The sequence below is a fragment of the Astyanax mexicanus genome, chromosome 23 (assembly GCF_023375975.1).
Source record: "Astyanax mexicanus isolate ESR-SI-001 chromosome 23, AstMex3_surface, whole genome shotgun sequence".
NCBI lineage: Eukaryota > Metazoa > Chordata > Actinopteri > Characiformes > Acestrorhamphidae > Astyanax > Astyanax mexicanus.
In genome coordinates, this window is record NC_064430.1 from 5099882 (window position 1) to 5116341 (window position 16460).

The following is a 16460-nucleotide window of genomic DNA, read 5'->3' on the forward strand; positions in this document are numbered from 1 at the left end:
TCTGAGGATGCTGGAGGCTTTCTGCTCGTCTGGAGCAGCATAAGGAGGGTCTGCCTGCTTTATCAGCATTAGACCAATCAGCTGTGTGGGTTTAGAGTAGGGTTATTTTCCCTAAAACAAGCACATTGGGAATAGGTCACTTTAGACAGATAGAGAGATGGATGGATGAATGGATTGGTTTGTAAGGTGTTAAGCATTGCTTAAATTGGAAAATTAGAAATATGTAGATAAATGGATACTATAGATACATAGAGACACTATTATTTAGTTCCCACCACTTCCATGGCCAGAGATGCACGACTTGGTGCTTGCTGCGAGCCCAGATTCTACAAACATTGATAAAATCAATGGAAAACAATATAGGGATTTACTTTGTAAGCACTGTCATAAAGTACCTGCTATTAAAAATGAATAAAAAAATGTATTTATGATTTCTTAATTTCTATTTATGGCAGGTCGCTGGATGGACGTTTGCAGGTGTCTCATCGGAAAGGTCTTCCCCACGTGATTTACTGCCGATTGTGGCGCTGGCCAGACCTGCAGTCCCACCACGAGCTGAGAGCAGTGGAGCTGTGTGAATACGCCTTCCACACGAAGAAGGACGAAGTATGCGTGAACCCGTACCACTACCAGCGCGTGGAGACGCCAGGTAAGACAACATTATGGGTGACATACCAGAGTTCAAAAGAGGACAGATTGTTGGTGCACGTCTTGCTGGAGCATCTGTGACCAAGACAGCAAGTCTTTGTGATGCATCAAGAGCCACGGTATCCAGGGTAATGTCAGCATACCGCCAAGAAGGACCAACCACATCCAACAGGATTAACTGTGGACGCTGTAAGAGGAAGCTGTCTGAAAGGGATGTATCCAAACCCGGATTGTATCCAAAAAACAAAAAACCATGGCTGATCAAATCACGACAGAATTCAATGTGCACCTCAACTCTCCTGTTTCCACCAGAACTGTCCGTCACCACAATAAATTATTGTGCTCTAAAACCAGGTGTTTCAGTTTCATATATATACACATATATATATATATATATATGGGAAATCTAAGCTTACTGTAAATAAACGTAAGAGCTTTACTCACCAAAATAAATGTTTTTCTGGAGAGAAATCTGTGTAGATTTCCAGTCCAGTGCTCATTTGACTTTAAAAGAAAATGTAATAATATTGTATGACACGATTTTTTTGTAAAAATAAAGTTTAGGTGTTTATCTAAGGCAGGAGGTGATGTGTTTTCAATTTCTTTAATGCGATTGGCAGAGAGGTAAAGGAAACTGCGCAATAGGCTGAAATGGCCGAAAATAGGAGGTGGCAGAAAATAGGGAACCACATGTTATATTGTATATGTTCATGAGAAAACACTATAGAAATTTAATTGGGATACACGCTAGAGTAGTACAGCTTGCAGTGTACAGGTTTTCTAGCTTTTATAGCAGCCAAACCAGTCAGCCAGTTAATCTTGTGTATCTTTTGATACAACAGGCATGGTTCCAGTATAACATCTTCTTCTACTGCTTGTCTTCAGCTAATTGCTTCCAGGCTTTCTTGTGCATCAGCTTCAGAAGAGAATGCCCATGCAGATAGAGTTAATGCAGTATGTGGTGTGTGTTCTGAACACTGTTCTGGGATTTTATATTCAGGTGCACTCAATAGCCCAGACATTACGGTAAAATGAGAAATATCAAAATTATCATCAGGAACTCATCGATATGTTTTAAACATGCACATTTATAATTGAGGGAGAACCTCAATTAAAGACTCTAGTTAGTGGTAATGCTGATAAACCCTGCTCTCTCTTTCCTGTGTAGTTCTGCCGCCAGTGCTGGTACCTCGTCACACAGAGATCCCCAGTGAATTTCCTCCTCTAGACGATTACAGCCACTCCATCCCCGAAAACACCAACTTCCCCGCGGGCATCGAGCCTCAGAGCAACTATATACCAGGTAAGTGTATAAGTGTACATGTATACAGGTCTCTCAATGACCTGGGCTTAGCAAGCTGCCAATGTTGGGCCCTTGAGCAAAACCCTTGAGCAAAACCCTAGATCCTGCACTGCAAAAAAGGGCTTAAGGCAAAAATAGGTTGAAGACAAGATGATTGTATTAATCATACTTGTGTTGAGCACTTGTCTTCATTAAATAATGGTTTTACGGTTATTCATAGGGAGCTCCAAGTGGTCCAATGGCTCAAATTCTTGATCATTATAATGCTTGTCATCAGCAGCCAGACTCAGAGAGAAAGCACAATTGGCTATGCTGTCTCTGGGTGGGTGGAGGTGTTTTCTCTTCTCACATTACTTGTGGAGATCTGGCACTTTCCTCTAAATACGTTTGGCTGCCCAGTAATGCTTAATTCTTATAGTTTTAGGGGGCAACACTACTGAGAGGGAGAGTCTTAATAAGTGTGTGTGCGGTAATTGCCCCTCCCCCAAATTGGGAAAAAAATTGGGTAAAATTAGAAATAAATGTTGTGAACAAATATACAGTACCAATTTCTTTATTATTTATGCATATATTTAATTATAAAACTACCAAAAAGGTGTTAAACAAACCAGAATATGTTTTATATTCTAGATTCTTCAAAGTAGCACCTTTTGCTTAGATGACAGCTTTTCACATCTCTGCTGGATTTTCTCATTCAGGTTTATGAGGTAGCGTCACCTGGAATTCAGGCTTTCAGTTAACAGCTGTGCTCTTAATAAAGTGTTTGAGAGCATCAGTTGTAAAGTATTGAAGAGTTAGAGTTACAGGTATACAGTGAATAGTGAATATTTGAGTAATGTTCTAATTCATATTATGACAAAAAATACTCTAAACTAAATAAAGAAAATATCCTCAAGTGTAGTCATAAAGACCATCAAAAAACATTATGATGATGAACCTGGCACTCATCAGGACAAGTGAGGTTGTGTCCCTCAGCACTAGAATAAGCCGGGTCTGTGGTCTGAGCTGTTTCAGGTACTGGAGGTTGTGGTGAGGCAGTGAGCTGGCAGGTCAGACAGACAGACAGACAGAGAAACAGTTTAGCTCTCGGCCCACAGTCCATTTCCTGCGTCCACTCCAACAAACCAGCAGCAGCAACACTGCCTCATACACGTGGAACTGAGGCACCCCAGAGAGCACTTCCAGAGCCCAGCAGACACTGCCTCATAGACACACACCTACACACACCCTCTCAGAGTAAGAGTATGTGTGTAAATTTGAGAACTGTTCAGTCCTTAGTGGTAAAGCTAATGTAAAACATTAGGGGGCTTTTTTTAGTGATCTATATGTGAGCCTTCAGCTGTGCACTATTCAGCTTGATTTAGGGCGTGTCAGTGTGTCTTTGCTATCGTAACAACGGGAAAAGTACACATTGCTCGGCTCAAAGCATTCAAAAGGCATGTACTAATTCTCTTAAGGAATCATGGTTGTGTTTTAGGTGCAACGTGAAATAAATCAATTGTGTGTCTTTTACCATTCCTTTAAGAGCCAGGTACACTCTGCCTTCAATCTGGCAGATTGCTATTTTAGCGGTGCGGCTCTTCTCAGCAGACGAAACTGATCTGATTGTTTAAGGTGTGCAAGTAGCTCACTTACAGAAACAGCAATGTTATGTTATTATTTTTGGTATTCTGTTTATTTTTTATGTAAATGTTGGGTTTGAACTGCTGCATGTAAGTGCGTTGAAAATGCACTCATGTTTCCTAGATAGCAATGAACGTCTGACTGTTGATGTCTGGTGAGCTGAGCACTTGTGTTTTCCAATGCCAAGATAGCAATACGCCAGAAATGTACCTGAACACACCTCATTTCCAGACCACCACACCCATCAGTGTAGATATATTCACAAGCACCGTTGCTATTTAAAGGTGTGAAGGTGGAAGGTTGGTGGGCTGTAAGATAGGGCCAATAATGTGAATCTTGACTATTGTTCTTTACCTTGTGTTAAAATTGTTACAATGAATGGGCCAATAGAAATGCTCCAGTATTACTTGGAATTAAAAGGTTTTATTTTGACTGCTATTGAAGTTTAAGAAGATATTTTTGCCTCTCCTGTAAATATAAGGTACAAAAGTTTTTTTTATGTTTTATCCCATTTTCTCATCATTTTACCCAACCCATTTTACCTAATCCACTCATTAGGACTCTCCTTATCACTAGTGATGCCCCAACACCAGAAGGGTGAAGATCAGCACACGCCTCCTCTTTTTGAACTGCTGCTGATAGCTATAGCATTGCCGAGTAGCATCACAGCGCTAACGCTCGGAGGAAAGCGCAGCGACTCGGTTCTGATACATCAGCTCACAGATGCAGCCTTGTGCTGATCCACATCACCCTAGGAGTGATGAGGGGAGAGAGAAGAGCGCCATCTACTGTACCCACCCAGAGAGAGCAAAGCCAATTGTGCTCTCTTAGGGCTCCGGCAGCTGATGGCAAGCTGCATGACCGGAATTCGAACAGAACAGCGATCTCCTGATCATAAGATACAAGGTTTTTGTCCAACAGTGACAGTACATGCACAGTATGCATAAGTTCAGGGAACGGAATGTGTAATTTGGGGATTTTTTTTTTTTTTTTACTTTGTTAGATGTGCCTTTTTCAGCTCAAAGTAAATGTGGATAAAATGTGAATAGAAGATTTTCAGAAACAGTTAAAAGCTTTAAAGAGTTTCAGCTCTGCATGACCTCTGTGCCTCAGGGAGGATCCTTTACTTGCGTCACTGGAGGAGTATTTGATTCAGGGTTTGGAAGCGTGGTCAGTTACTGTAATACTGGAGTTTATTTTTCCGTTTCCTGCTCAGACCCCGAGCTCCTGCTCCTGCTGCTGAACTGCTGAGACTCTAAATAGAAACCTGAGGAAAAAACTCATTAGACCCATTATCTGCTGCACCTGTTAACACTTCTGTGTTTCAGCACATGTGGAACTCTGAAATGAAGCATGCTCACCGTGCTCTGGGTGTGAAATTGTGTGTTTGTGCAAATTATTGAACGTGTCTGTCCATGTGTGTGTGTGTGTGTGTGTGTGTTTCAGAGACGCCTCCTCCAGGTTACCTCAGTGAGGATGGGGAGACCAGCGACCATCAGATGAACCATAGCATGGACACAGGTGTGTAGACTGCAGACATCCTGCCTCTTACACAATGTGAAAATATACACAGCTCTGGAAAAAAATGAGATATCACTTCAGTTTCTGAATCAGTTTCTCTGATTTTGCTATTTATAGGTTTATGTTTGAGTAAAATGAACATTTTTGTTTTATTCTATAAACTACAGACAACATTTCTCCCAAATTCCAAATAAAAATCTTGTCATTTAGAGCATTTATTTACAAAAAATGAGAAATGGCTAAAATAACAAAAAAAAAAAAAAGTTCATATTCATAAAGTTTCAGGAGTTCAGAAATCAATATTTGGTGGAATAACTTTTTAATCACTGTTTTCTTAAATGCATCTTGGCGTGTTTTCCTCCACCAGTCTTACACACTGCTTTTGGATAACTTTATGCTGCTTTACTCCTGGTGCAAAAATTCAAGCAGTTCAGTTTGGTGGTTTGATGGCTTGTGATCATCCATCTTCCTCTTAATTATATTCCAGAGCTTTTCAATTTGGTAAAATCAAAGAAACTCAAAATGTTTCATTTTTAAGCGGTATCTTACTTTTTCCAGAGCTGTATACCTCAAAACAGTTCAACTTAAAAGTTTATTAAAGTCATCCAGACTATGAAGAAAAACATATGGATTATGGTTTATATTTTGGATTATTTAAAGTAGCTCCTCTTGTTTAGATGACAGTTTTGCACATCTTGGTTGGATTTTCTCAGTCAGCTTTATGATTTGCCTGGAATTCAGGCTTTCAGTTAACAGCTGTGCTGAACTCATCAAGAGTTAATTACTTGAATTTCTTGCCTCTTAATAAAGTGTTTGAGAGCATCAGTTGTAAAGTAGTGAAGAGGTAGAGTTACAGGTATACAGTGAATGGTGAATATTTGAGTAATGTTCTAATCCAGATTATGAGAAGCAAGAACTACTCAACTAAATAAAGAAAAAATGACTTGGTTGTATTTAACCCTATTCATTTGAATATAGCGCCACCACATGAAGTAATGAAGCAGTAACTTTAGTAAATGTAATTGGGGAGTGAGTCTTAGGGAGTTAAGAGCACCTTTGGTTCAATAAAATGATATATATGATACATATATCTCTCAACATATCGATAAGATGCAATACAAACAATACTTATTGTTCCACCCCTACTCTCAGTGCAGTATATGTTGTTTTGGTTGTTTCATTTCTTAGTTCTCGTTTCAGTGCTTTGTATCTGTAGCTGTTTCTTATTGTTCCTCTATAGGCTCTCCAAACTTGTCTCCAAGTCCTGTATCTCCAGCAAACAACAACTTAGGTAAGACCTTTAACTGTGTGTGTAAATGTACAATTTATGGTTATGTGTCACTAGTGCATCTCAAAAAAATAGAATACTATTCAAAAAAGTTATCTATTTTAAGCGTTAACTCATTTAGTTGTATATGATTATAGCTTACAGCCATTGGAAACAAAATTCAGTGTCTAAGACCAATTGGTACTTTTGACAGTGTGGGCAGTGTGCCAAGTCCTGCTGGAAAATGAAATCTGCATCTCCAAACCATCATTGACCATCAGTAAATTTTGCAATTCATTTGGAAATCAAGGGACCAGAGCTCTTTTTATGGAGATGAGGATTTCATTTTCCAGCAGGATTTGGCACACTGGCCACACTGCCAAAAGCACCATTTGGTCTTAATATTCTATAATATTCTAATTATAATTTTCTGAGATATTGATTCTTGGGTTTTCATTGGCTGTAAGACATAATCAACAATCAACAATAAAAGAAATAAAAGCTTAAAATAGATCACTCTGTGTGTAATACATCTATATAATAAATTAGTTTCAAATTTTGAACTGAAATTACTGAAAAAAAAGTAACTTTTCAATGATATTCTTATTTTTTGAGATGCACTACTATGTATGGATCTGTGGGTGTGTATATATATATATATATATTTATGTATATATACACATGTATTGTTGTGTTATGTATGTTTAAGTATATAGATCTATGGGTGTATATATACACATGGTTAGTTGTGTTTTGAGTTTGTCCCTCCGGTGGCGGTCCCACAGGAAGTATCAGCTGAATTAGGCTTTTGTTTTTGTTCAGTTCGATCTCTGATCTCCAGCACTCGGACAAACACCGCCCACACTCCTCTAGCAGGACAGTATCCTGTCCCTCATTATCTGAAGTGAGAATCCCACAGGGCGCTTGTCTTCCTCACTGCTGGAATAATAAATACCCAGTCCCACGTTCTTCAGCAGGGCGTTAACACTCGTCCAGCCGGGATCCTCTGGCCCTTCTTTCTCTCTTCCTTTCTCTCTTCCTTTATTCTTTTTTTTGAAGCGTTTACAGGAACTGCTGGTGTGTTTATAAAGCTCTTTGCCGTAAGGCAGTCATTTTCTCGACTCCAAATGATGGTGGTGTTTCCACTGCCCCGGCCTTTTATTTCTGGGAATCTGGGACTCTGGCAGTTTGCATCACTGGGTCATCGATCTCCACCCATGTGATATTTTAAGCCATTTCTGATTTTTTTTCTGTCCTCTGACTCTTTATGTCCCTAATTTAGAGATGCACATGTCCCAAAAGCCTGTCCTAAAGCTTTCTGTAAACTGCTCAAACTGAAAATTGTCTGTTCATATATATATATATATATATATATATTAGTGCATCTCAAAAAGTTACTTTATTTCAGTGTGAAACTCATATATTACATAACTGTATTACACACAGGAGTGATCTATTTTAAGCATTTATTTCTTTTATTGTTCATGATTATGGCTTATAGCCAATAAAAACCCAGTTGGTACTTTTGGCAGTGTTGGCAGTGTGCCAAGTCCTGCTGGAAAATGAAACCTCCATAATTTTTTTTCTGTATTTTATATATCGCAATATACAGCTCTGGAAAAAATTAAGAGACCACATCAGTCAACATTTCTTCCAAATAAAAATATTGTCATTTAGAGCATTTATTTGCAGAAAATGAGAAATTGCTGAAATAACAAAAAAAGATGCAGAGCTTTCAGAACTTGAATACTGTAAAGAAAACAAGTTCATATTCATAAAGATTTAAGAGTTCAGAAATCAATATTTAGTGGAATAAGCCTGGTTTTTAATCATGCAATCATACAGTTTTCATGCATCTTGGCATCATGTTCTCCTCCACCAGTCTTACACCCTGATTTTGGATAATTTTAACAAAAAGTCAAGCAGTTCAGTTTGGTTTGATGGCTTGTGATCATCCATCTTCCTCTTGATTATATTCCAGAGGTTTTGAGTTTGGTAAAATTAAAGAAACTCATAATTTTTAAGTTCTCTTTTTTGTAATAGATATTAAAAAATAAAAAAATATATTATATATCTCTTTGTTTGTCTCTTTTCCTCAGACCTGCAGCCTGTGACGTACTGTGAGCCAGCGTTCTGGTGTTCAATATCGTATTATGAGCTGAATCAGCGAGTCGGGGAAATCTTCCACGCGTCCCAGCCTTCCCTCACAGTCGACGGCTTCACCGACCCGTCCAACTCAGAGCGCTTCTGCCTGGGCCTGCTGTCCAACGTCAACCGCAACGCTGCAGTGGAGCTCACCCGCAGACACATCGGTACGCCTGGAAACTCGAGTTGTGTCACATAAAAGCTAAAGAATGCCTCATATGAGTGTCCGGTCTACTGCATTATATATGATAGATTTTAATGTGACCTTGATTTCTGAATTGCTTGTCTGTGGCATGGACAATTCTAGCTAGATTCCGCCGGTTACAATCCTTACCACATTACCCACTGCACTGTCCACTGTGGGTGGTAATATTAGCATTCTATGATGTATTTCCACTACACACATTACACTGTGGATCGAGGAATGCTAAAGCCTGCATCCATCTGGCTTAAATTGTAATAATTCCTGTAGCCTTGCCATGAGCACATTGGCCAGTGTTTCTCAACCACACTCACACGATATCACCTCACGGCTTATACAAGTGTGTGTGTTTTTCCAATGCGTCCCCTGAGCTAACACGTAATTATTGATGAAGTGATTTACACACTGCTGTCCCATGACTTTCGGCATATCAGTGTAATAGTAACTATAGTAACTAACCACTTGGGGGGGGGGTTCATTACAGTATTATCCATAAACGATAAATGTAAAAGTAAAGTTAAATTTGGATCATGAGTTATTTGATTTAACACAATTACAACAACTTAAATTTAAAAAGGAACTTTTTTTGGCTCAGAAAAGTTCACTAAAAACATTGAACAAAGTTTATAAAAGTTTAAAATACTTGACAAAAGTTTATATACACTTTTATGGAGAGGATTACTATGGGAAAAATCTAAGCTGTTATACAATGGCAATAATAATGAGAAGAAGATTATAAAAAGAACTGTAAGTCAGAGTCATATAATATAATAATATGCTTACACTGGGGAAAATGCAAGTTCCAACATTAGTGGAAACACTTAACGCAGCACAATTGTGCCAAACATGCAAGAAACCTGATATAATGCTTCAGGGGCATAAACTAGTGTTTACACAACAGCAGTTTAAAATGTTCCATCATAATTAAACAGTAATATATAAGAGGGAGTGCTATAACATGTAATATTGGCACAGGCCGAGTGCCTTAGATCAGCACAGCAGTGCAAATATTACATGTTATAGCATGAACCTTGAGTGTCTTATTGCAAATATACTACAGTTCCATTATCTCTGTTTATTGAAAGATTTTGAGTTAAAGAGGAGGAGAAAATAGGATCTGTTTAGTTATAAACACTCTGCAAGTTAAAGTACTTCTATTGCTACTCAGTTTGTAGCTGCGCTGTTTGGCTTGTAAGCGCTGCATCGTTGTTAGGTTACCTGTATGTGATGAGCTTCGGTTACAGTGCATTACCAGCTGATAATGGTCCTCACAGAACGCCTCTCAGCCAATCACAGTGCAGGGTTGGAACTAACTGTGGTATAATATTATTTATACACTGCCTGGCCAAAAAAAAAAGTCTCCACCTGGTTTTAATAAGTAAATGATGTGGGGTTGGTTGATGCTGCAGTTGGTCTGTAGGTTTAGGTTCAGCAACAGTATGTGCTGAAAGAATGAGGTCAGCTGACTCCCTGAATATACTGAATATAGACCAGGTTATTCTATCAATGAATTTTTTTTCTTCCCTGATGAACACGGCCATATTCCAAGATAACAATGTCAGGATTCATGGGGAATTGTGGAATTGTGAAAGAGTTTCAGGTTCAGGGAGCATGAGATCATCATTTTCACACATGGATTGAGAGAGAGTTCACCACAGAGTCCAGATCTTAACCTCATTGAGAATCTTTGGGATGTGCTGGATGGAGAAGAGCTGCTTTGTGCAGTGGTCAGACTCTACCATCATCAATGCTGCTGCAAGATCTTGGTGAAAAATGAATCCAGCAACACTGGATTGAAATAAATCTTGTGACATTGCAGAAGCTGTCCAAATAAGTATTAGAGTGTGTGATTACACTTTCATAACTGCAGTTGTTTTGTGTGTGTGTGTGTTTAACAGGTAGAGGTGTGCGTTTATACTACATCGGAGGCGAGGTGTTTGCAGAGTGTCTCAGCGACAGTGCCATCTTTGTTCAGAGTCCCAACTGTAACCAGCGCTACGGCTGGCACCCGGCCACCGTCTGCAAGATTCCTCCAGGTCAGAGAGTGAGAAATGAGCACTTAAGAGCACTTGAAGGCTTCCTCTGTTTCTATAGTGAATGAATATAGCTCTTAAAGCTCTTAGGTTCTATACCATGTACTGAGTATCAGATCGGCACACCCTGATTCATCATTTATAATTCATTTTATTTTATGATTTATCTACAGTATCTTTTTCTTGATTTCTTACACACAAACCAGTACTTTATAAATCTGTTTTTTGCTCTTCCTCAGGCTGTAATCTGAAGATCTTTAATAATCAGGAGTTCGCCGCTCTTTTGGCTCAGTCTGTGAACCAAGGCTTCGAGGCCGTGTACCAGCTGACCAGGATGTGCACCATCCGCATGAGCTTCGTTAAGGGCTGGGGAGCAGAGTACAGGTGAGCTCCTATGTACTAGATTTTGAAGTACAGGGGTTGGACAATGAAACTGAAACACCTGGTTTTAGAGCACAATAGTTTATTGTCCTGAGGGACAGTTCTGGTGGAAACAGGAGAGTTGAGGTGCCATATTGCATTCTTTTACAGAGCCTGGAGACATATTAGCAGTGTTAAGATGGAATAATGCAATTAATCATAATAATTCATAGCAAATTGTCCAATTAATTAAGTTTCTTTAGGCAATCGACAGCCCTATTTATTTATTTATTTTGTTGATGTTGTTTAGCTGCGCCATTAAAATAGCGATCTGTCAAAATCCGGGCACACCTGGCTCTTAAAGGTAATGGCAAGTGCTACGCTGATTTGTTTATTTTATGTTACCCCCCAAAAAATTGTGGCGTCAATTGATTAAAAAAATTAATCACAACAAAATTCTGTGATTAATCGCATTTGTTTTTCTTCAGATGTAAATTATTATAGTGAATATTTAAATGTAAATAATAGAATGAATGTAAGAAATGTAAAATGCAATTATATGTATATTAGTCGTGTCAATTAAAATAATAGTATATACTTGTATGTTTGAGGGCAGATAAAATCAACGCAGGGTGCTGGAATAAAGAATGCATGATAAATTGGATGTAAAATTGGTTGTGAGGATTTCTGAATTCGAATTTAATTTGATGAGTAAAAAATATCAGAGATAAGGAGCAGTGCAGTGTGCAGGAGTGCGGGTCTGTGTGTGTGTGTGTGTGTGTGTGTGTGCGCGTGTGCGCACGTGTATGAGTAAGACAGAGAGAGAGAGATCTCTAACCGGGTCGGAGCTGGAAGTCTTTTAATTGTTCAGCCGGACAGCAGATCAGTGCATTGGGCGGGGGAGGGGGAGATAATGGCGGAAGTAGGAGTCAAACTTGGTGCCTTAATTAACTCGTGTTAAAAAAATAGTAACGCGTTACTAATTCTATTTATATATTCTAAAAATATATAAACGAGGACTATTATATGGTGTACAAGGTGTACTTTTCTCGTCGTTATGATAGCAAAGACAAAATCTGTCCTTCTAGCTAAAAGCAGAAACCCACCACAGCTCCAGCAGCTCTTTGAGTTCTCTCCCTCCACAGTCCTACAGTATTCTCTCACTCCACGACCACACTGTTCAAAGACGCAAATTATCTTTAGCTGTAAAAACAGTTACAGTACATTTACAATCACCCTCAAACTGCTTTTCAGGCACAGAATGTTCTGTAAAGTATTAAGAGTTAAAACGAAAGGATGTTTCCATGTTCCTGATCTCTGCGGTCTTTTACACATCTGCTGTTCCTCTCAGCTTTTGCAGTCGTTAAATATATTTAAGTGCAGAATAAAATCGCTGGCTTTCGCCTGAATAGTTTCTGGAAACAGTTAACTTCTCTCATTACTGGAGCTGCTGGAAGTTGTGGTATGCATTACAAGTTATTATTTTAACCCTCCGAGGTGCCCCGTAGCAATTAAATGACTTTTTTTTTTCAGTCAGTTTCAGGCAGATATATGTATAACTACAGGTGTGTTCTCATAGCTCATTGCTATCTTACATCTCATCAGCAATGTATTTTAATGCCTCCTACATGCGTAGTTTAAATAACAACAGTGCTTATGAATATATCTACGCTGATAGGCATGGTGGTCTGGAAATAAGGTATGTTCAGGTAAATTTCTGGCGTATTGCTATGTTGGCATCGGAAAAAACACCACCAAATGCACCACTCACTGAATACAACCTTGATAGGTGTCATCAGTCAGACGCTCATTGCTATCTTGGCAACACAGGCGCACACATAGACACACAGCAGTGCACAAACCCAACTTTTACATCCTTTAACATGAACAATAAACAGCTTGGGCACCTCTCTGTTAAAAAGCATTGGATGCGTACAGGTAGCTGCGCTGTTAAAATAGCAATCTGCCAAAGTCAGAGCACACCTGGCTCTTAAAAGGAATGATGAGCAAGTGACACGACGATTGATTTATTTCACTTTATGCCTTAAAACACACCAATGATTATTAGGAGAATTAAACAAAAGCTGTACTTTTCCTGTCGTTACGATAGCAAAGACACACTGACACACCCTTAATCAAGCTGCTGGATAGCTTAAAACTGGAGCAGGTGAGGGAACCGAATGGCAATAAGGGCGCCGAAGGTCGTTGGTTTAAAGCAATAGCATGGGCCTGATGGTAACTATGCATACATTAACATCAACAATAAACAGAACGAACAAGTTTGAACAAGCAGATCCGTTTCCTCTGCTGAGAAGTGTTGGACACGTCCAGGTAGCTGCACTGTTAAAGTAGCAATCTGCCAAAGTCAGAGTGCACCTGGATCTTACAGGTAATGGCAAGTGTTACGCTGATTGGATTTTACATTGCAAATGCTCTTTTTTGATGATATATATCGTGATATTAAACAATGCAGGTCCCATGACATCACCAGCCCCTTAATCAGGCATTTAAAAGGTAATAAGAGCGTTTTTCTGGGATTAAAAGCGTGAATTCAGCTGTAACTGGAAATATCTGTGCTACAAAACTGTGCTGGACTGAGATGCACAGCTTTCAACACGTGCTCACGTTTACAATCAGGTGGTCAACCATGTGGATGGAGGTTGCGCAATTACCTTGAGACTTAAAACATTGCAACATGACATGAGCACATCGCGATGACGATGCTTAAATGATATATTGTGCAGCCCTAGATTGGATCATTTTACATTATGCCCAAAAAGTAAGAGAATTAGTACATGGCTTTTGTGTGTTTCGAGCTGTGCAAAGTGTACTTTTCCTGTCGTTACGATAGCGAAGCTGCATAATGCATGTGTGTGTGTGTGGGTTGACAGCTTGCCTAAAGATCATTAAAATAGGTAGGGCCCTGGGTCTTGCCACAAGAGGGCGCAATATGGGAGGCGCAAACAAGCAGGTGCTCGTAATGTTACGCTTAAATTGTGCATAAAAACACCAGATATGTCCATTCTTAGCTATATATGGCTCAGATGAGTCAGAGAGAGTGTACGAATGTGCGACTCCCACGTGAACCCAGATGTCCGCAGAGGGCTGCCGGTGCGTGATTGGCCGGATTGGGCTGTTTGCGCGAGAGGTCCAGCTGTCTAGGTGTAAGAGCATGCCAGCCATGTAAACTATTAGGTCTACGATAGCAAATCACAGCCCTCCAAAAACAAATACACGCCCACCACCAATGTGCTCCGAGAAGTGTCAGAGTTTCCTGGTTTGAGCCCCTTGTGTTCTCTCTCTCTTTCTCTCTTTTTCTCTTTTTCTCTCTCTTTCTTTTCCTCTGGAAAGGGAGTAACCAAGACCATAATCGAAACCAGTTGTGGATTTCCACCAGTGACGTTGACCACAGAGAGAAGAGAGAGAGAGAGTGAAGTGAGTGGGAGAGAGTGAAGGACAAAATGTGAAGGAGTGAGAGAGAGAGAGGAAAGTATAAAAAAGGAAGAAGCCAAAAAAGAAAAACAGTAGAAGAGAGAAAAGGATAAAAAGGAAAGCAAGAATAAAGGGTTTACCCATGAGCACCAGTAAACAAAGTTAGACTCAGAGAGTACACTGTAAGCCCAGATAAGTTGAATTTACTTAACCCTTGTGTGGTGTTCAGGTCTGTGAGACCCGTTTTCATTTTTCATCAAATGATACAAAAAAAATATTTTTTCTAACTCAAACTCATTGGCATTGGCTCATTTTTTGTAAAAAACATATATCAAAACACATTTTCGATAAACACACACTGTACACCCCCCCCCCCCCCCCACACACACACATTTATATTACATACAGTATGTTTGGCCAAGGGCTAATAAACATTAGCCCTTGTAAATTTGTAAATTTGACACTAAACAAATTTTCTACTCATATCTTGAGTTTAATTCATTTTCTTTTACATTTTATTAAAAAACTAATAAAAAAAAGAGTAGCACTTTTTAAAAGAAATGTAACATAAGAAAGGTAAAGGGTAAATATTAACCATGTAAGCTGTTTATATTGCTTGCAATTTAGATAAAGCAAGCATGTATAAAGCATTTTAATGTAAATTTGCTTAATTTTGCTGAATTAAATACAAGTAACAAAGTAAACGAGTAACAAAAATATGAACACCACACAAGGGTTAAAAAAGTTAAGTAATGGGTAATGAAAACTTTAAAAGTTAGCATAACTTAGAACATCAAGTTATTACAACTAAATGGGAAGTTGACTTAATTTTTTTTATTTGTGTTATACTGTAAGACCAGATAAGTTGAGTTTAGCCAGTTTGCTCAATTTTTTTAAGTAATGGGAAATGAAAAGAATCACTACACACTGATGGTGAGTGTCTGTCAGAAACTGTTGGACACACCCAGTATGCAAATAGATTGTGACAGAAGCCAATGGAAAAGAAGCTGTTAATGGCAAAACATACTAAACTCAGTTATTATTATAAGTGGGTTAATCTCAAAGATCTCAGTTTGAATAGTACAGTATCTGTGCCCACCGATGTTCAACTAACTCAAAATAGTTGAGTTATGTTTAGAAATAATTTTATGTAAAACAGACTTAAATCATTTGAGTTTAAACAACGTATGAGTTTACAGTGCAGGGCATAACTTCTGAATTTCTGATTGTGCTGAACTGAGGCAGTGCCGACTCTAATTTGATGGTAAAGGAGCCAAAGCCGAGGCCTGCAGACTCCCAGACTATACTACTGCGCTCTTTCAGAAATATGCAAAAAAAATTATTACTTATGACTTATTTATGTTGGAATAACTGAACACTTCATCAGCAGCATTGCACATTAAACCGAATTCCACACGCGGCGCCGTGCCAGCGGCAGTGTTTAGACCGGCGTGCTCTCCTGCATTACTGCAGTCAGTAACTCATATTTCTCCCTGTTACTCACAGGGTGAGAGGAGTCATTTAAAGCAGTGGAGAGAGATAATCTGAGGAGAGGGGGATAAAGCATGAGCTCTCTTTCTCTCTCTCTTTGTCTTTCTTTTCATCTCTCTATCTCTAAACTACTGTTTAGTCGAAGGGCTGTATGCTGGCAAGAATTTGGTGATATGACTCATATCAAAATATACGGTGATAATACTGTATGTTGAAAACATTCAAATCCTGCTCATGCAGCTTGCCATCAGCTGCCGGAGCCCTGAGAGAGCACAATTGGCCTTGCTCTCTCTCACTGGGTGGGTACAGTAGATGGCGCTCTTTCCCCTCATCACTCCTAGAGTAATGTGGATCAGCACAAGGCTGCATCTGTGAGCTGATGTATCAGAACCGAGTCGCTGCGCTTTCCTCCGAGCGTTAGCACTGTGATGCTAT

The 16460-nt window shown here is 39.2% G+C and overlaps 1 protein-coding gene across 1 annotated transcript in view; it reads left to right on the forward strand.

Moving 5' to 3' along the window:
• smad3a (SMAD family member 3a) overlaps positions 1 to 16460 on the forward strand; it is a 50580-nt gene that overhangs the window by 23309 nt on the left and 10811 nt on the right. Inside the window, exons 2-8 of the mRNA XM_022665238.2 lie at positions 456 to 649; positions 1817 to 1951; positions 5021 to 5095; positions 6336 to 6386; positions 8462 to 8674; positions 10608 to 10745; positions 10982 to 11126. Coding sequence (XP_022520959.2) covers positions 456 to 649; positions 1817 to 1951; positions 5021 to 5095; positions 6336 to 6386; positions 8462 to 8674; positions 10608 to 10745; positions 10982 to 11126 — 951 coding nt within the window. The remainder of the gene's footprint in view (positions 1 to 455; positions 650 to 1816; positions 1952 to 5020; positions 5096 to 6335; positions 6387 to 8461; positions 8675 to 10607; positions 10746 to 10981; positions 11127 to 16460) is intronic.